Below are 21,360 nucleotides of genomic sequence, written 5' to 3'. Positions count from 1 at the left end.
CACTAGTAATAACCTAATTCTTTCTGTCTCTTGGTTTTATGTGTGATCTTTAATGTGACATTATTTCCATTTTGCTGAGAATCTAAGAATAAAATTTAATTTCTGTTTTTTGCTAAAATTCATTTGTGCCTAATAAATACCACTAACAGTGAAAGATGTTCTTGTACAGAGATAATTGTGTCACAGAAGAGAATTAATAAATAGACAGAAACCATTCCATCTTTTAAGGGTTATGCCTGTGTCTCAATAATCACACATGCTCTGAGACTGGCTAATTGATATTACTGGAACCCCAGCTAGCAGGACAAATTGCATTTCTGATGTGTTAATGAAAATGAAATTAGAAACTCAAAAAGTCAAAAACCCATTTCAGTTCACACACAATTTACTCTTACTCCTATTTCAGCATATTCAGTAGCTAATCATCATATTCTCTTCCTTTCATGCAGATAGTTTGATGAGGTCAATGGATGGTCAAGAGAAGTCCTCATATTAACATTCAAGGGAACACATAGTCTTGGAAAAGGAGGCAGCTGTCAACTGGAGTTTTTTTTCCCTGTTAAACTCAGCTTTGTGATTAGCTCTTTTCACTGCTGAGATTAATAAAATACGGTAGGGGTATCCTTTAATGAAGATGGCCACATTTTTCTTCAGCTGCATTTACATGGGAAACTGATGTTCAAACCCTGACCTAAAATTATCTGTTTATCAAGATCGTGTTTCTTGCCCTTGCTTTGTATTTCATGTGGAGAGGTTTTTATCTATCTGACCCCACTTTCTTCTTTGCTCCAGTGAATTTAGGCCTTTCCTAAAGAGGGCCTAAACACATTCACAGGTAAGAACCACCCTTCAGAAATCTAAACATCAACTTCTGCAAGGCAGCATATCCCAGTGGTCAGGGCCTGTTAGCCAGAACTTCTTGAAGATTGCTTGAAGGATGTGCATATGATATTTCACAGAGTGGGGCACACTTGACAGCCATTCTCCTAATTTGAAAGTTACCTACATCAGCAAGAAGTTGCAAGAGTGTGTGCCTTGAGCTGTTATCTCTGTGGGACACGCAGATACTCTCATCTTTTTAAAGGCACAACCCATCGTCTTCCCTTGAAGATATATCTGAGCCCCGCTGTTGGATGAGGTACCAGAACAAGGGCTGGGACCTCAGGTGAGAATCTGTGAATTGCTTTTCCTTGCTCCTCACTAAAAAACCCTGGCACATGTGAGTGCTCTACTAAGTGATGTGTGTCTGAAAAACCTGAGGCCATGGAGGGAAGAGAACCTAGACCCTTGAGCAGTTTTGACTAAGAAGAAAGAACTGGATTTGTGACAAGTGCAATGTGGCTACTGTGATTAACCTCAGGCACACACCGAATTTGCTGGGTGGTAAGAAAAATGGATCTGTGACTTTGGGGGTCCAGTGGTTTGTGCTTTCATTTTTATAATCTCTTCCAAGTGTTGGAGTGCTGAGTCAGCTGGGCAGGAGGTACACAAGATGGTGAATGACTGGTTGGCCACTCCCTAGATTTTCCCATCAGCTCTTTACCTTAAGGAAAGGAAGTCTTGGAATACAATGGACACTGCTAACCTGACTAGATTTCTTCCAGGAAGGGGCAGTGGAGCGGTAGGAGGTGGTGTGCTGAAAATGAAGTGGTGTTTCTATGACTTTGCAAATGTCAAAGAGCTTCCCCTTTTCCATATATAGTGTCACTTTATATGGAGGTCTGATTGGTGAACAGCTCACTTCTGGACTTCATTCTGTCATTGTGTCTGCTCTTTGCATGTGAAATATCTCACAAGATGAGGTAATCTGAATTGTCATTCTAGAAGATTGTCTGTACTAGAAGACTGATGCCTCTTAATAAAGAGGTGTGTGAGGAAGCCTGGTTAACTGGCAGATATGCAACCAAATACTTGTAATCTCTAAACCAACAACTGAGATACCCAAGGACTCAGAGCAAGTAGTTCTGTATTCCTCACCTTCCTGTTGGCATCAAAGTTATTTTTTTTTGATCTGGATTCTTCTGCTGGTCAGTTATCATAATTTTGATCAGTTTAACAAAATATTTGTGACTCTTTCTCTTTACTGATTCAGATGGGCATCACAAGTCAGTGTCCTCCAAAACAATAACTTGGCCATTAATAGCCTGCCAGGCAGATGCTGCTCCTTCATTTCATACTGTCCACTGTTTAATCCCAGGAAGCTTCCAGCAGTGGACTGTGCTACAAATCTGCCTAAAGATGATTGTGATCCTGCTTTCATTATGTCATATTCTCATTCCCATACTCTCATTCCTCAGACTAAACTCCTATACTCTCATTTTTTTGCCTCCAGTACCACAGTTTTCAGTTTCTTTAGATTCATAATCAGCTGCTTGCTGGTAATTTCCTGTGCTTGTTGAAATTCACATGAGTTAAAGGTTATGTCACTAAGTCTAGAAATGCAGTTGTCCTCATGTAGAATTCCTCAAAGCTAGGAAAGCCAGCTCTGTAACCTAGCAGCAATTAAAAAATTGAAGTTGTTGATTCCCTCTCTTGCTGTAGTGGAGAAGGAAGCCCATGCATTTATGATAAACACTTCAAATATTACAGATTTTGCAAGTGAAATTGAAGGCACATTTCCTTTAATACTTTTTTCCCTTTCCCTTTTCTCCCTCATAGTGTCACTATAAGGCAAAGATAAGGCTCTTTGACTGCTTTAACTGCATTTTCATACATTAAGATTTCATTTTAAGTGTAACACTAACTTCCCTGTATTTCTGATGCTTATTTCTGCTTAATTACACCATCTGTGAAATTTAATTCACTAATACATACTCTGCCCTTTAACTCCTTTTAAATGTCACTCATATGGGAATTCAAAGTATACTTTAACTCCACAAACCACCTGATGGCTTAAAATTAAGGTTTTCTCCCTGCTGCTGCTTTATAAATGAGCAATTAAGTCACTTAACAACTGCTCCCAGAGCTGACTTCCCTCTAAGTTTGCTTGCAAGGGGAATTAATTTGGTCTTAATTTCTAGAGCAGCCCTTGCCCAAACACTGCCTTCCTTTAGATCTGTGCAAGCCATTAGACCACTTCTGGTCAGCTTACCAACATTGTGGAATGAGTTGGTGATGCTTTCAGACTGTCCTGGTACAATGTTAATTGTAGGACCACAATAAAATCTATTCTCTCATCCATAGTCTAAATAGACTGCGTGGGTTTTTAGGTAGAATTTGACCTATGTCATGGAGAAACAAGTCCTTCCAGTAATGAAAGCACCCTCAGGATATTCTGATATCTGAAAGAAAATCTCAAGACAATCTCAAGGACAAGAGAATATTTAATACTGCAGTGGCAGCTGCAGATAGTGGCAAGCATTATGCTCGTATATTAATCCCTCTCTACTAATAGATCTGCTTGTGAGTTTTGTCTCTATTGGGATGAACTTTTAATGAGCTTGACTTTTGCTCATACATATGTAGTAATATACATACTTATTTATTTTTAAAATCTATGAGGAAAGTAAAATATTTTTTTATTGTTTATAATAACAAGAATACTTTCCAACCCAAGCATTTGATGCTCCATGATCTCTGCCATGGGACAAATATTTCTTGTGCCAGCTGAATAAAACAAAATCAGATGGGCTCCTTTCCTCCTTTCTTTGCTCAGCTGGCATGTATTGTAATGTTTGTTGCCCTCCTTTGGACACATTTCAATATTTTTTATATCCTTCCTATTGTGAAAGACTGCACACACCTGATGTGAAGCTGCACCAATATGAGTATCATGGGATAATCAGTGCTTTGGACTGGTTAGATACAGTCTGCTAATTAAATACTTAAAGCACTTTTGGGCTCCCGGGCACATTGTTGACTCACACTGAGCTAATCATCAAGGAAAACTTCAATTCCCTTTCTGCAGTGCTGTACTCCAGCCTCTAGTGTCCAAAGCTGCACAGACATCAGGGATTGCACCATTGCAGGAGCTGAATCCCAGCATTTATATTTGTTACATATGGCTGGAGAATCCTGGCACTCTAATCTATCAAGATCTCTCTGTAAGACCACTCTATGCTCAAGGGAGTCCACAGCTCATCCTAGCTTAGTATCACTGCAAACCTGCTTAATGCACACTAAGCTCTGGTGTCCAGGTCACTGACAAAAACGTTGAAGAGAGCAGGGCACAGCAGTAGGGACTGGTCACCAAATGCTACCCTGTTTGTTACAGCTCTTTGAGCCAGAGGCTTCAAGGCAACTGTTCGTGCAATACTGGATGCTGGGTACTTTGTCCAGAAGGATACAGTGAAAGTAAGGGTCAAAAGCTATTCAAAAATTAAAACCCATGCACATTCACTGCCTTTCATTTGTCCACTAGATGGGTAACATTTTCATAAAAGGATGTTAAGTTAGCACAGCATGACTGTCCCTGCACAAACCCATATTTGCTTTGACTAACAACTGCATTTCCTGTGAAGTGCTTTTCAATAACTCCCAGAATAATATTCTCTATACTTTTACCAGACTGAAATGAGACTGACAGGTCTGTAATTACCAGGGTCTTCTTTCCTGCCCTTCTTGAAAACAGGAATAATATTTGCTAGCTTCCCATTGACTGAGACCTCTTCAGATTCACAAGACTGTAGATAAAAAATGAGGTCCTGCAATACCATCAGCCATCTCTTTCAGTATCCTGGGATGAATCCTGTTGGGCCCCACAGACTTCTGTCCATTCATCTGCAGAGGAAAATTCAGTACAAGTTCAAAGCTGACTGGGAGCATATAATTTCCATGGTTGTGGTCCTCCACCTGAAGCTCCAGAGGCCACAAGACCCTCCACTGTTAGAGGGTTAGAGATGTTAGAGACAGGTGTGAAGAAGGAATTAAATGTTGCTGCTTTATCTTCATCTCTTTTTGTGAGGTGACCACCCTTCTCATGCAATGGACAATTTTTTTGCTGTTAAAATATGAACAATTTAAAAAGCCATTCTGCCATCTCCCATAGTATGTCAGCTCCAGCTGAGCTTTGGCAATGTGAATTTTCTCTCTACAGCATCTCAGTAGTCCTGCGTAGTCTAAAGTTTCTTCCAAAGACTGTACACATTTTTTTTCCTCCATGTACCAGAAGAAAATTCCTGTCCAGCCAAGCTGAACTTTTGCCTTGCTTGCTTGAATTTTTGCCCATATTTCTGCTCTTCTATTCTCAAAAGATAGCTCTTAAAACGGATCACCATTTATGGACCCCGATATCCTTGAAAACCAGTTTGTAGGGGACTTTTCTAACTCAGTTTCCTGACCAATCTAAAGTCTGCTCTTCCAAAAGCCATGGTAGTAGCTCTGGGGACAGTTTTCTGCATACCACCAGACTTTAAACTTAACCATTTAATGTTCACAGTAGCCAAGTAAGCCACTGATCATCATAGCACCCACAAGACTATTTTATTTACAAACAACACATGTGGGAAGTTGAATTTGCCCATAAGAACAACTGATCTAGAGGTTTTCCTAAACCTTTCAGAATAATCGCACATTACTGTCACCTTCCTGTCTGGGTGACCTGTTGTAGACCCCCAGAATCACTTCCACTTTGTTATTTTTTTTATTTTTCTACTATTTTTACCCAGAAAGTCTCAACATGTCCCCAGCTGCAAGTGCTGTAAAGTCCAACCTCTGCTTTGCACTGAGTCCACCCCAACTTCCCTGCCTATTTCTGCTGCAAATCCTGTTGCTGTCCATCATAGCATTCCAGTCACAGGACTCTTCCCACAAAGGCTCACTGATACCACTGAGATAATCACAGTCCCCTCTCCAGTAAAGAACTTGGCAGAGGGAGAAGGAGAAAATAATCAAGACTGATTTTGGAGGCTGGCAATTGATCCCAAGTTCTGACTGTAGAGTAGAAGGGCCATGAGAGATGGGGAAGAGTCCTGCTTATGCAGAGATGTTTTGCAGCATGTCTGGGGTGGGGCATCTGTACCACCTTACTGCTGCATCTGTGAAATCTTTCGTAGGGAGGGCTGACCTAGGGATAGAAAGGCTGGTTTTGTGCTATAAAAGTATCCCCTTTCTCTGACGTTTCTCCTATGTGCTTCCATGTGTGAGACATGACCAGCTAATGAAAGTTACTATGGATCTTCTCCTTTCGCTGTCATTTCATCTGATTAGTCTACCTTCTTTCTTAGTACTTCCCACATTTTCCCCCTGATTCACTGGAGACCTCATTATGTCTAGGAGGAAATTATTTTCCTTTCTTTAGGCACAAGCAGTTGGAGAATATTGCATTTTTAATGGTTTTGACTCAGACTAAATGCAGACTTGCAAACTCAGCATACAGCAGTTTGGCACATATAACTCTCTCACCATTTTCAAAACATTTTGTGGGTATCTTGCTCTAAAATCATGTGTGCAGTGATGCATGTTCTACAGTTCTTATGCCTCCAGTTTTTCCTCATGATTTTCCTTTACATTAGCACTTCTGGCAGGATCCAGGAAGTAGGGATCAGCTGTGTCTCAGGTAGTTCTTCAAAGCTGTGAGCATGATGTCACCCAAAAGAGAGATTGCTCACATCCAGGATGCAGCACCAAGGTATGGCCATTATTGATTCCTTGGGTAAGAAGATTGGTACATTGAGTAATGGGATAAGCTGTTCTCTGTACTCAGTGGAAACAAAGAACTAGAAATGTGTTTTAAAAGCCACAAGGGAAGTTTAATTTATGAAGATACTAAGCCAAACTTTCTGGTGGCAAATAGATTTCTGTTTATGCCACCTGTGTTTAGAATTCTCCGGATAGACCTCCAGCCCCCAACCAAAACTTGAGCAAAGCCCTTACTTTCTGGATCCTGAACAAGTGCAAGAGCAGCTTCTTTCATCCTGATCAGAGGTCTACCGTGATTTTCCAGAGGAGCATTCAAGCAATTGCACCAACCAAATAGTGTGTTACGATTAATGAAGCTGTAAAAGAGTGTAGAAAGCTATGCTGCATTTATTCACTCTCTGCTGTGCATCAGCTTTGTGTGCTAATCAGGAGAATATTAAGACCATATATTTCATGTCAATTATGGTAAAGCAAAAGGACATTTGATTAATGTTAACAACTTAGTATGCCAGGTGATCTACTTGCTTAGAAAATAAATAACCAGAACCTAATAGCCCTGGGGCAGGCTTAATTCATTCTTGTAGAAAAATGTTTTAATCCTGCTTACTGGTAGTCAAAATAATAATCATGTTACATACGATTCACAAATGTGCTGCCAAAGCAAACAGAATTGTAATTAAAGACTTTTCTTTCAGGGAATTTTATGACATCCCATGATAAACATAATTAAACTTCTTGGGAAGTTGGATACTTAAGCTGAGTTAGAATTAGCCTGTGAGATTTCAAAAATGCTGCAGCTGAGGAATGAACTTTGGATCTGCGACATCTGGAAACAAGGGAGACTTGTATAAAAAATTTCCTTTTTCCTTTTATTTATCCAATCTGTCTTGTCAAATCAGAGGAGAAAAAATTTATTCTTGTGGGTATCTTCCCATCAAGAGAATTATGTGTGGTGGAGAAAAAAACAACACTGACAGTTAATGCTGCCATGCTACCAAAAAATTCAAGTTTCAAAAGCCATTTCAATTGAGATTCTTATTTGGCTTCATCTCTGTGAGATCCCTGTGTGCTGCAAAATGGACCTTAAATGGATCCTGAGAGACTACCTCTGTCACTCTTCCTGAACAAACACCATTTTAAGGAGCACTACTTTTTCCCTCCATCCAAAAGCTGGACAAATCTTCCCTGCTACAACACAGAAGAAGAAACTAGCCAGATTCTGATCCTCCTTGAACTCATAGCAGAAATAAGCTGCTAGCTGCAAGTCCAGCTAAAACTAGATTACCACACCAAGAATGGAAGGGTTGTGAAAAATAAACACCAGAAGGAATGGCTTCTTTGAGGACTGAGAATTAAAAGTGTGAAGTTCAAGGAAGTTTTCTTTGTTTAGTTACTTTTAATGAGCAGGATTGGAAAAGAATAATTCTGTAGATGAAAAGAGCATTGCAGAAGAGCGAGCCAAGCCCCCTGGAGAGGCTGGCTGTCAGAGATGTCTTTCTGTTCAGCAGATACTCACAGACAAATCTATGGAAAGCTGCCTTTCCACTACAAACTGTTATGTATATCTGTCACTCTCAAAGAGCTGCCAGAGGTCCCTGAGCCACCATGCTCTATGGGTTTCTCTTCTCAATCTTGCACCGGCCATGAACTAAAGTGTGTGATAGGAAAACTGAAGATAACCTTGTCCATATCAGGACTTCTTTGTTTTGCCTTTCCTCAGCAGTGGCTGAGCAATGCTGAAAATCCAAAGCTCTCACATTGTAGGCCTTTTGTGAGGTTGTGATCTTGCTCCTAACAGGCTGCTTTTCCATTTCAGAACTAAATCAGCTTCTCATCTGAGCCATGCTATTTAAGAGTTTCTGGGTTTTGTTGTTTTTCATTGTTCAGGGAACTTGGTGTCACACAGAGAAAGTAGCAGAAAAAATACATAGTTCAAGTAAATTTCTGCTTTTGCTCCACAAGACAGTGTCTAATTATGTAACATATTTTTCTACTAGTGGTTTCACATAAACAGAAGATTAACTGCAGCATGAAGATCTCTGTCTGTATCTAATCAGAATGGTTAATGGTCTTAAGTCACGAAAATGTAGGCTAAGATTTGCATAGCCCCTCTAGGTCTTAAATGGAAATATTCAAGCTCCAGTGAGAGTCCCAGCTACATGTATTGACTGTGAAAGATAACGGGCACTAATCTTGAAATATAATTAATAATCTGGTTTGGATTAATTAGTTGTACATTACCCAAAAAGCATATTTAGTGTAATGACGCTGTAATTGAAGTTTGACTCTTTTGTAACCACATCCTGTCATCTGATGCAAAGTGCTGGCTCATCTTCAAAGCCCTTTCTAAATACATATTTTACAATAGATCTGGTGTTGCTAGAAGCCTGGGCTTTCTACTCTGTTTTTGTCTAGCAAAACCATTATCTGCTTTGCATTCTGTCTCCCCTAGAATCTCCAATACTAGAATGAATAGATTAAATTACCATTCTGGTTTGCCAGAACTTCAGTCTGAATGAGGGTCAACTGCTAAAAGCTGTAGTTCAGTGGCATAAGAGTTTTGGCACCAAGAAGGGTGGAGAAGGACATCTTACTCTTGGCACAGCATGCCTGGGAACACTTACGGTGCTCTGAGGGGGAGAAGCAGCAAACTGGAGTGAACTCCTTCTTATACTAGCACTGGGCTTGCAGGGATCCCTGGGAATCAGCAATCCAAGCAGGAAAACTGCTCTGCTCAGGAAAGGCTGAGACCCCTTTCTGCAGTTGGCAACCTGCTTCTCTGAAAGGACAACAAAGCAGTGGTCTGTGTGGTGTAGAGCTGGTTTTGAACAGGCTGCTGCTGCCTTCTCTTTAAATGGAAAAGGGAGTGCTGCTCGCAGGAGTGCTACCTGCCTGTACCAGGTCCAATTGCTCCTGCCAATACTTGTTGAGTGCAGTTCTCTACAGAGCTGATAAGGAGACCATGATACATTTTTTTGTCATGCGTTCTGACAAAAGACTGGAAGAGATGTAATTCTCAACGTATCCCCTATTTACAATCCTGTAGAATGTAAACATATTGATATTGTGTTTGACTTTCTAAAGAAATTGTTTGAATGACCCAACTATGCACATCAATCCACTCTTAAATCAACTTAGTCACAGCATGTAAGTACCTTTGGAATATGTTTTCCATATTTGAAGCAAGTCCATACAGAGTACAAAGCACACAAATCAGGCAATTGTAAAATGGGACTCGTTTTTGGTTCCACATGCTTAGTATCTTGGTCTTCAGCAGGCTGTTGATGCTCCTGAAGGGTGGGATGCCATGCAGAGGGACCTAGAGAAGCTCGAGAAATGGGCATGTGGGAATCTCATCAGGTTTAACAAGAGTAACAGCAGGGTGCTGCATCTGGGCCAGGTACCAGCCCAGGCTGGGCGTGAATAGATGGAGAGCAGCCCTGTGAGAAGGACTTGGGGGTGCTGCTGCGTGAGAGGCTGGACATGACCCAGCCATGGGCACTCCCAGCCCAGAGAGCCAAACGTGTCCTGGGCTGCATCCAAAGCAGCGTGGGCAGCAGGGGAGGGAGGGGATTCTGCCCCTCTGCTCTGCTCTGGTCAGAGCTCACCTGGAACCCTGCATCCATCTCTGGGGTCCCAGCACAGGGAGGACATGGAACTGCTGGAGTGAGTCCAGAGGAGGGACATCAAGATGATCAGAGGGATGGAACACCTCTCCTATGTGGGAAGGCTGAGAGAACTAGGATTGTTCAGTCTGGAAAAGAGAAGGCCACTTGTGGCCTTTCACTACCCAAAAAGAAACTTGAAGGAAGATGGAGAGGGTCTATTTACAAGGACACATAGTGTGACAGGACAAGGTGGAATGGTTTTGAACTGCAGGAGAGTAAGTTTAGATTAGTTATTAGGAAGAGGATGGTGAGGCACTGGAACATATTGTCCAGGGAAGTTGAGGATACGCCTCCCCCAGAGCTGTTCAAGGCCAGGTTGGTTGGATCTCTGAGCAACCTGGTCAAATTAAGGTGTCCCAACAAAGGTTTGTAACAGGATGATCTTCAAGGTCCCCTTTGAACCCAAACCACTCCATGTTTCTATGAAGCCAGGCTCTAATCTGGCTCTGAAACATGAGACTGTCTCCTCACAGTCCTTCTTCCACACCAATGGGCTGCTTTGGAGAGCTATTGAACACCTCTGTCAATGGGAAAGAATGTCTGGTGAATGATGCTACTTAAAACCTAATCTGTTCATTCTAAACAGGATGCTAGCAAAATGTGCTGTAGTTGTTTATGAAGGAGAAGAAGGGAGTAGTCCTTATTTATAAGAGAATGTTTGAATATAAATTTTTGTCTTTGTGTGACGTGATAGAATGAAGTAGGAAACAATTCTGCATCCAGACCTGTCTATCCAGTAACACAGTAGAAGCATACACATGGATAAAACTGCCAGGGACAAAACATTGTATTTAGGAATGCAGGATTTCTGCAGTGTTGCCAACAGAAGCTGCTGTCTGTGTCAGGTTCCTTCTCATGCAGTGGTGTTTATATCTCTGTAGATTGGTTTGTTGTGACTAGCAAACACCTACCTGGTAAGCGCTAAACTTAAAAGCTTCACTTGAACATGATTTGAGCCTCTTACTGTGCTTGGTGAGTTGGAGATGAGTAAGGAAGCAGAATGGTTTGTCATTGTCAAGAGAAGGGGACAACGACAGAACTCTCTGTCCTCACAACTACCTGTGTAATGCAAGGTATTAGAGAGTATAAGCAGGGGAATTGAGGGAGTACTGTGGATTCTAGGAAAGAAAAAGTGGGCAAATGAGAATTTGACTTCTGCCGCACCTCCTAGGAATACAGATACTTCTCCTCAGTTGCCTACAGTGTCCTACTGCCCATGCACAGCTGCTCCCGTGCAGTCCAGCTGTCTTCCTACATGTACACCATAGCATGCCAAAAATCAATGATAATTGAGAAAGTCCATTTCTGTCCTGGAAGCAAGCTGTTCCATTTCTTGATAAAACCCTGTGTTGTGGATTAACCCCCCATCTGCTTGCTTGCTCACTCTTCCCCCAAGAGGATAGAAAAGAAAATCTGAAGATTAAAAGTGATAAAACTCATGGGTTGAGTTAAAGACAGTTTAATAGGAAAAGAACAAGCTGCCTAATCAAGCGAAGCAAAATTAGAAATTATTTTCTGCTTCCCATCAGCAATTACTCAGCCATTTCCAGAAAAGCAGGTCTTTAGCATTTCAACAGTTAACTGGGATGACAAGTGCCGTAAGTCTGAAATTACCAGTTTCTTCCTTCTTTTCCCTAGATTTTTTTGCTGTATGTGGTGCCATAGGTATGGAATACTGCAGCCGTGATATTTTCTGAAAAATCCTTTCCTTCGGATTTTCCCTCCTGAGAAGCTGAGAGGCCTCAGGAACAAAATGTAAACTATTTTTATCTGTTGCTGTGGAATGCAACAGGTGGATCTGTGATTGGTCTCATGTGGTTGTTTCTAATTAATGGCCAATCACAGTCCAGCTGTCCAGACTGGACAGACACAAGCCTTTGTTATCATTCTTTTTCTATTCTTAGCTTAGCCTTCTGATGAAATCCTTTCTTCTATTCTTTTAGTATGGTTTTAATATAATATATATCTTAAAATAATAAGCCTTCTGAAACATGGAGTCAAGATTCTCATCTCTCCCCTCATCCTGGGACTCCTGCAAACACTGTCACAGAATATCCCTTTGGTCACTGGGATCAGCTATTCCAGGTGTATCACCTTCCAACTTCTTGTGCACTCCCAGCCTGCTTGCTTGTGGGGTGGCATGACAAACAGAAAAGTCTTTGAAGGTGGTCGTGAATGGGTGGTTAAGATTGCTTAAAGAAACTGTCAAAGGTGTCAACAAAAGCAATTTTATAACAAATTTGTGAAAGCATGATTAAGTTCTCTGGCAAGGTTTGCTCTGTTACATAGATAAAGCACACAAATGAGAACTGGATTAGAATCAATCTGGAGTGACACACAACAGACAGGGGATGCAAAAGGGTGAGGATGAAGAATGTAAGGGTGCAGAAGGGGAAGGGAGACCCTCCCTTGGGCTCATAAATTTCACAATGGACTCCTTGCCAAACCCACCCTTGCATTGCTCAGTGCTTTGCTGAAGGATTTGGCAGCACTCAATCATTGACTGATTTAACTCTTAGAGAGTGATTCTGTAAGCTTTACCATAACCACAACAGTAACTAAATTTTGAGTCTAAGATGGCAGCATTGATGCTACACTTGCTGTAAAAGTGTTGAAGTCAGTTTTCACACCTGCACACAGACATAGGCATGTATATATTCAAATATTCTTCTGTGTGTGTGTCAGTGTGTCCGTGTGTTTGTGTGTGTTCATGTGTCTGTGTGTGTGTGCATATGTACAAATGTACAAAGCCCCTGCTTAAAGGTCCCCCAGAGTTCAGTGAAATGCACACATGGGATGCCTTTGATATCTCAGTGGGCGAAGGCTTCAGCCTCGAGGAGGGGGTACCAGCCCAGGCCCCACTGTCAGTTTTTGATGAAGCTCTTTTGAGTCCCAAACCTGTGGGTTGATGAGCACCAAGAAGCACATCCTGCTCCAAGGGCACTTGTGGCACAGCCACTGTGGCACAGCCACTGGGACCCCCGCTCATCATAGGGCTGTGAGATGCTTGGCTTCAGTCTTCCATCAGATTCCATCCTGGACTCAGTCTAGGTCAGTAATTCTCCTCAAAAGTCCAGTAATGATACTATTATTTCTCTCCAGCTATTATTTCTTGTTTTTTTTCTGAATTCAGAAAAAAATAAGTTTGATTCAGAAAAAAAACAAGTTTCCAAGGCTATTCATTAGAAAACAAAAGTTTGTTAGGCAACAGAAGTTCTGGGGAACAGGCAATACTATTGATATGCTCAAGGGGAGCTTAATGATCCACAGCCATTAATCAGGACCAAGGCTTAACAAGAATTCCTGAGATCATAGAGCAGCCTGAGGAGATGGGGGGAATGATCACAATACTTTGCAACCACTGCTCTGCAATAACAAAAACACTCCTATCCTATCAACACTCTTTTGATCACAAATCTAAAACATAGCAACACATGAGCTCCTATAAGGAAAATTAACTCCATCGCAGCCAGAACCAGTATTCCACACTTGCTTTCTTGATCATCTCTGCTGAGGCTACAGATGGGTAGTACCACAACTCACCAGAGTGAGATCATCCTTGACAAACGTCAAAGACATTTGACGTTGTCTGGGTTGCTTGGAAAAGGTTGTTTGACTCTTGTGTTTTCCTAATCAGTACTAGTGGTAATTCTAATAGAGTCTGCATGGTCTGTGTTCAGTTGGAAAGTGCCCTTGATAACACTTTATTTTCTTGTGCTTTTAGTTAGCTTCTATGCTTTCAGGCAGGGATGTAAAAATATATTCTGTCTTCTTGCACAGTGGCTTGTGGAACTTTTTATACTGCCATCTATAATGCTAGGCATTAAAAATAATTAAATTTAACTTGAAAACCAGTTATATTTTGAGTTAGTGTTTGTACATTTGTGTGCAGAAGATCACTTCCTTGGCCTTCAGTAATCTCTGCAAACTGCTCCATTTCTTTGTCTTGTCAGCCCTGTCTGGAAGTAACATCTCTGTGGTGTAATTCTCCAAGTCAGATTTTCTGACTGTCTTGGGTTCTGTTTGCAGGGTACCTAATTGACTCCCAACTGATATGAAGCTTCTACACTTATACTTAGCTCTTCCAGTACTTTACAGTGCAACCTCTGAAGACACTGATAGATCCACCCATGCAGACGCTGCCTATCTCCAATATTAAAAATAGAAGACAGCAATTCCCTGTCTGTGCAGAGATGAAACTGTAGACAAACTCAGACAAAGCACATACTCATGTAGAGAGATTTTCTCTTAATGAACATGTGTGGCTTTTACAAAAAAAAGAAACAACACAGGTGGAACTTGTGGCCTCACTTGTAGAGTCACAGAATATCTCAATTTGGAAGAGACCCATGAGAAACATTGAGTCCAACTTCCTTTTCCTTACAAGTCCTAAAACTAAATCATGTCATGACTTAGAAGATTGTCCAGATGCTTCTTGAACTCTGAACACTCTCCTGGGGATTCCTTACTGAGAATCTAGGAATCTGTTCCGGATTGCAAGGCAGGATGTCTTCTATTACTATCTGTATGGCAGTTGTCTGGTGTCAAGTGGGCAATTCTCCTTATTTCTCTCCCTGAGTGATCACAATCACTCCTCCCTGGGCAGGGGACATCTGCTGATAACAGGCTATTGAATGTCACTGCATGGCTGATAAGAACTAGAACATCCCATTGTGAGATGCTCCGCCCAGAGGGAGGAGCCAAGCATTCCTACCCAGATATAATCTGGAGATTCTGGAACACCAGCACGGCTTCCCACTGGATTCCCCAGAGGAACAGCAGCTGCTTCTGCTTCCACGGATCTGCGGAAGAAGAATACACCCTTTTTCTACAGGACCCCCTGCTCCAACAGAACCACACCTGACACTCCAGGAGGACTGCAGCCACTTTTCCAACTGGACTGCTACCAACACCCTGACCCAGGGTGTCAGGTTGAGTTCTGACTCTGTCAGTGTTGTTCTAGTATATTGCATTGTTTTATTTTATCATTTTATTTTTTTTCCTTCCCTATTAAAGAACTGTTATTCCTGCTCCCATGTTTTTGGCCTGAGAGCCCCTTAATTTAAAATTCATAGCAATTTGGAGGGGTGGGGAGGGTTTGCATTCTCCATTTCAGGGGAGGCTCCTGCCTTCTTTAGCAGGCACCTGTCTTTCCAAACCAAGACAGGAACCATTTCCTAGCAGCCTTGGAAAGAGAAAACACACTCCCTTATTGAATATGAAGGGTGGAACTCTGTCTCATCAACCCAAAGGAGCAAGTTTCTGCCACTAGAAATTACATGAACACATATTAAAAGCTGTTTCATATTGACTGACAAAAATCAGTCATGGAATGTCACCTGCTTTATCTGAGCTACATTCATAGCTTCAGAGGTTACTCTACCCACTTTTTTACCCATTTAGTTGAAAGAGAAATTGTACAAGGTGATGTCAGTATCCTTGAACAAGCCACTGGCTGTATAAAGTCCTAGCCCTAACTTCCCAGCTCCAAGAAATAAAGAAATCCTGAGTTTGCTGTTAACTTTGAAATACAATAGAGAAAAAAAATAATACAAAAAATTTTCTTTCTAAAAATAGGGTTATCTGGAAAAGTTATCATTATAATTATTTTCTGTTTTTTATGAATTACCTGTGGCTATGAATGGATATTGTCCTGGTTTATCCTGTTAACTCATTTTTCACAATGAATTTATGACAAGGGAAAAGAGAAAGTGTTCTTGCTCTTGGGCTAGAGCACCGTGCTATCTTGGTGTGACAGGGGGAAAGAGTTAGAAATGTGTGTCGGGTTCACATGTCCACGTTTTTGTAGTGAGTGGACAGAAGAGCATTCAGGGGTGGGATCTGTAAGGAGGCTTGGGGCTGCTGCGTGCCAGACTCACTGCAGGGCAGAGCCAAGTCCCATGGCTGAGCCCCTCAGATGTCTTTGGGAAGGCAGTTAGAAAAGGGGAGAAAATGCTGCGCAGCATTTTAAAGAGTGAAAAGTTGGAAAAGCATGTATGAAATAGCCCTATAAATAGAAAAGGGAGAGAAGAAGGAAGGGCACTAGAGCAGACAAAGTTGCTGTGGAGGACCCCAGTGGATCCGGTATCCACAGTGCAGCCCACTGAGAGTCCCACAGTGTGGCTGGTGGAGATATCCGGAAAAATCCTCCATTTGCAAAGAGCTCACATCACATCAGAATCTTGGCAGGAGCTGCAGCCCATGCAGGAACAGGTTTTCTGTCAGGAACAGGTTTTCTGGAGCCTGTGGGAACCCACACAGGAGCAGTTTATGAAGTCTGTATTTGTGGGGAGGGACTCGGTACTGAAGGAGGGGAAAAGTTTGAGTAGGAGAAAGGAGCAGAGAGGATCCCTCATGGACTGATTGTAACTCACCTCTGTGCCATTTTCAAGGAGCAGAATTTGAGAGTGATGGAGAGAACCTGATCATGAGAAGAACTTGATCATGAGGATAGGAGAAGGTGTTTTAGTTTTGTCTTTCTCACCACCATGTCCTATTTATAATTAGAGATCAATTTTGTTGTTTTCTCCAAGTTGAGTCTGTTTTGCCCAGGGTGGTAACTGGTAAGTGATCTCCCTGTCTTTATTTTAACTGAGGAGCTTTTTCATCTAATTTTCTCCTCATATGCTGTTGAGGAGGCAGTGTGAGAGACTGGCTGAATGGGAGTCTGGCAATCAGCCAAGGCTAATGTGACACAAAAAGAAATACAAATTCTTGGTTAGAAGATTTCCAATATTGATCTTGTTTTTATCAGCTTGATAAAATCCTCTTCCAAAGATTTTTAGTGGACCAGTCCTTCCTAACTGTTGTGAACACGTTCATAAAATTCTCTGTTGGTGCTTCCAGTTATATTTAGAAAAACCTGAAGGTTCCTGATGGAAAGCAGAGGAAATAATGTGATTTTCTGAAGAACAACAGTTCCTAGCTGGGTACAATGAGATATCTCTGTCATTCTGATACATGTCAGCCTTCTAAACATCTTTCAGCCAGCCTTCTAAACATCTTTCAGCCAACTTCCCAATTTGTTAAGTAGCTCTCTGCCTTGTGGAAGAAGAAGAGGGCATAAAACCATGGGTTTGGTCTTCCCGATGAAGCCTTCAACAGGGACAACAGGAAGGTAGAGGGAGTTGTGAAGAAACGGGCTAAGTAGAAGGCTTGTGAGTGTAAGCAACTCAAAGAAAATCCAATACAGAGGGTCGTAGAGAGGCCACATGCAGCCGAGGGAGTGGTTTGGATAGTCACAGCTGGCTTCTGTGATCTGTCAAAATGGAAGGGTGAGTAGGCAACTGAACAAGGGTCAGGGCAGGACAGAGTTTTCTCACACAGAAACATCTCTGTTTCAAACTTGGTCTCTCCATTATGAGACTCCCATACTGCACATGAAACATAGTAAGCTTGGCCTAGGAGGAGGCTTGAGAAACACTTGTTTGGGTGTCTAGCAAACTGTAATAGAAGTAGGACTTGGGGCATTCCATCATTTACAGAGTACAGATAGATTGTTGTTAATTTTCATTTTTGTAGCTGTAGGCAAAATAGTCTCCAATTTTAAGCAAGAGGAGACAATAATAATAAGTTAAAATGACTCAATACCGTATGCTTTGGTCAGCATTTTAAATGAAATTCAAGATGCAGGAAAGCTCTCATCTGTTTCCATATTTCACTTGGGACAAAATCACCACCTGAGCTTTAATAGATAAGCATTTCTGGATAAAATAAACTGCAACATTTTAAGAGGGTTACCAATCTCAGGAAAGATACTCTACAAACAACTTACCGATAGTGCTACAACTCATATGATTTATGAATTATTTGAATTCATGAGAAATTTTAGACATAACAAAGCTGTGAGCTGTTTCTGAGACAGGACAAGAGCAGCTCAGAAGTGCTATCTGGGATCCCAATTTTGTGTCAACATTTCACCTGGCTTTTCCTTGTGGAAAAATTTTGGAAGCTGAATAGTCATAAAATGAAAAGTGTGGTCTGATTTTGGGTCTGATTTTAAGAGCAAAACCCTCCCTTTCTCCTTGGAGGCAGGACTGACTCCTCTTTGTCCAACCCAGCTGTGGAATTCTGTGCTCTGTAGACCTTGTCCTGGGGTTGATTGGTCTGTGTCGTCTGATGATAGTGCCTCTGCTGCTTTTTTTCATCAAGTCAAGTATTCAGCTCAGTTTTAGGAATCTCTTGACCTGGCTGTGACACATGCCTGGGATGAAAAAACCTGTCTGTGTAAAATTAGCAATGCTATCAGAGCAAGGCAAAGTAGCCTTCTTGAAAGAAGAATCAAGTTGAGGAAGCTATTTTAGGGAGCTCTTGTGAGCAATTCTTTTGTAGCCAGGACTTTAGCTCTGGTTGCCAGCTCTATCCCATTTAGATAGGAAGCTTTTGAATGAGGTCTGGTGCCCTGTGACACTTAATGCACTGCCCTCAGCTTCCAGATCCCAGAAATGGCCCATATTAAATTATTTTTTTCATTTCAATTCCCCTCCTTACCAGAGGAGCAGTGGGGTCTCTCTGCTTTTAGAGACAAAAAAGGAAAATAAGCCTATAAAGGTCAGTTTATAGAAAGCTGACCTTTAAGCCTTATAGAATACAAAGGCAATAAACTAAGGCCTTTGCAGGACTCCAGCTAATGTAGAGACAGTCACTGGTTACTACTACAGGTGATGTGGATGCTTTTTTGCCATTGTTTTTATCAAGAAACACTCAGGCACTAGTAGAAAATGTCATTAAAGCTGAATCTCCTCCTGTCTTTAAAATGGAGCATGCATGTAATTTATTACTGTAGTACCTATACCTGCTGTTCAAATTAAGACCTTGTTAGCTTTCCTATTATAAAGCCATTTGAAAAAAAAAATTAGCTGCAATTGAAGAAGTGAACCCAGTAAACACCTGATCCATCAAATGTGGCTTCTGTCCCAAATCTCACGTTGGACATCCCAGGCACAAAGAGCTTCTTCGGCGCACGCATGTTCATGACCTGTTAACAATCCTGCCAGAGTGTTTATGATGCCTGCACACCTGCAACCCTTAGGTCCCTTCTTGGTCCCTAGTTGCCTCTATTAACACTTTCCAAGCTCAAAGTGATTCCTTCAGCTGCAGCTGGAGACACTGAATTTCCCATGAGAGTGTGTGTGTGATCACCCTTTATCTGGAGAGACATTTGTGTCACAGGGCAAAACTATGGAGACAAGGCTGGCTTAGGGCATGTTCTTGCCTGCATCAAGCAACACTGACAAGGTTTTATGCATTTGCTGAGAAGTTTGCTTTCTCTCTATTTCTCCTTCACATACATTCTATTCTTAGGAATTAAAACTTTTTATTTAAGTTAAGAATAAAAAAAAAAAGACATTTGATTGCTTAGAATCTCCACAATTATGGCCATTTATGAGACACTATTTCTAAGCCAGCTTTGTGAAAAGATCTTTGAAAAGAAGCACAAAAATTTTATAATGTTCCTCCTGATCTGAAAGAAAAATAGTTAATGTTTTAGCACAGTCAACAACTGTGGACAGTTAGGAATGGGGTAACAAATACCTAATCTTTTAGTGTGTTTCCCTCTCTCTTTTGGCCAGTTGGGTTTGCGCCAGATAACATTTCTGGTTCCCTTCAATGCAAGGCAGCTGATATCCTGGTGTAGAATTTGTCATAAAATTGGTCAAAACATCTTGACCGGATTTTTAAAGAGAAAGATAGGTCAGGATTTTGTTTCTCCCTTTTAACTGAATGTTTCATTTGACCCTGATTTGTGTGGGAATAATCTCTTGCACGGAAACCAGCTATCTTTGAAATAGTTAAAATCACACTTCATTAGGATTTCTTAAGTTTTAGGCTATGTGATATTCTGTGGCCTGCAGATGTCTTTGGAGAGATAACATTATTTATGTGTGCTATTTTTCATTACTGTTTGTGTTCATGCATGATAGAGGAAAGAGAAATATTATTCCTGTCTGTGGCTAGAATTCAAAATTACTTGGCTTGATTTAATTATAGTCGATATTTAAAGCTGTCTTTTTCTTCCTTGTTCAATTTAAATTAGTTTAGGCTGACACCACTACTGATTTGAAGACAATAGAGGGTACATTTTTCATCTAAATATTTTAAGCATTTTCATTCTTTTATGTCCTTATTAATTGAGCAAGTACATCCATATAATTTTTTTTTCACAAAAGGCTATCAGCTAGTTTACAAGTGAAAATAGAAAGCTTTAAATACAAACAGATCATAGAAGTCTTAAAGGTGACTGAGCTGTGTTGACCAAGCCTTGCTCAATCATTGAACATACAGTTAGCATGTACTTGTAGAAGAGGTGCAGCACTAATTTATTCCTTATGGGATGTGATATTTCTCAGATGCAAATGTATATTCTAAAATACTTTATCTCATGAAAATGTTTATTTTCACCAAGCAGTTTTCAAGCACTTTTAAGAACCAAATTGCAGAGATTATTCTCATGAGGCTTCTGTTATGAAATACTGGCATAGGGAGAAAATGGAAGAAGAAAACATTAAATAGAAAGCTGGTGAAGGAGGGTTTCTGAGCAATTGCACCTGGCAGTTCACAGAAAGTACTGAGTCCTTCTAGTACTTGTAAAGTTCTCTGCTTCCAGCCACCTCTCATCAGAAAATCACAGAAGCATTTAGGTTGGAAGGGGCCTCTTGAGATTACCTGCTTCCTCCTTCTTTCCCTTCTTGAAATGGGAGCAGCATTTTATTTCTTTCGGTCTTCAGAAACTTCCTGTTTCTGTGACCTTTCCAAGATAATTGAGTGGCCTTGCAGTGGCCCCAGTTCAGCTCCTCAGCACCTGTGTGTGCATCCTGTCAGGCCTCATGGGCTTGCAGATCCAGTTTAGCTCCTCCCTAGCATGCTTCTCCTTGCTGGGTGTGAGTTTTCCTTGCTCAAGATTTTTGTTCTGAAGGGCCTGACACTTCTGGATGTTGGTTTTACAAGTAATGATTGAGACAAGGAAGGCAGCGAATACCTCAGTTTTTTTTAAGAGATTGGTCACCATCGTCCCTCTCCAGTTAGTGGAGGAGGCATATTTTCCCTACTTTTATTTTGTATGTTTGTTCAAGATCTTCATGTTGTACCTCACCAGATTCAATTCTGGTGGGTT

General features: G+C 41.2%; 1 protein-coding gene across 1 annotated transcript in view; it reads right to left on the bottom strand.

Annotated features, from left to right (window-relative positions):
• Positions 1 to 17,199, bottom strand: part of HOOK3 (hook microtubule tethering protein 3) — a 945,081-nt gene extending 927,882 nt beyond the window's left edge. Inside the window, exon 1 of the mRNA XM_050987360.1 lies at positions 17,147 to 17,199. Coding sequence (XP_050843317.1) covers positions 17,147 to 17,199 — 53 coding nt within the window. The remainder of the gene's footprint in view (positions 1 to 17,146) is intronic.
• Between the last annotated feature and the right edge of the window lie 4,161 nt (positions 17,200 to 21,360).

The sequence above is a fragment of the Serinus canaria genome, chromosome Z (assembly GCF_022539315.1).
Source record: "Serinus canaria isolate serCan28SL12 chromosome Z, serCan2020, whole genome shotgun sequence".
Classification (NCBI taxonomy): domain Eukaryota; kingdom Metazoa; phylum Chordata; class Aves; order Passeriformes; family Fringillidae; genus Serinus; species Serinus canaria.
Note: the sequence above shows the minus strand (reverse complement) of the source record. Positions and strands in the feature narration are given on the sequence as shown.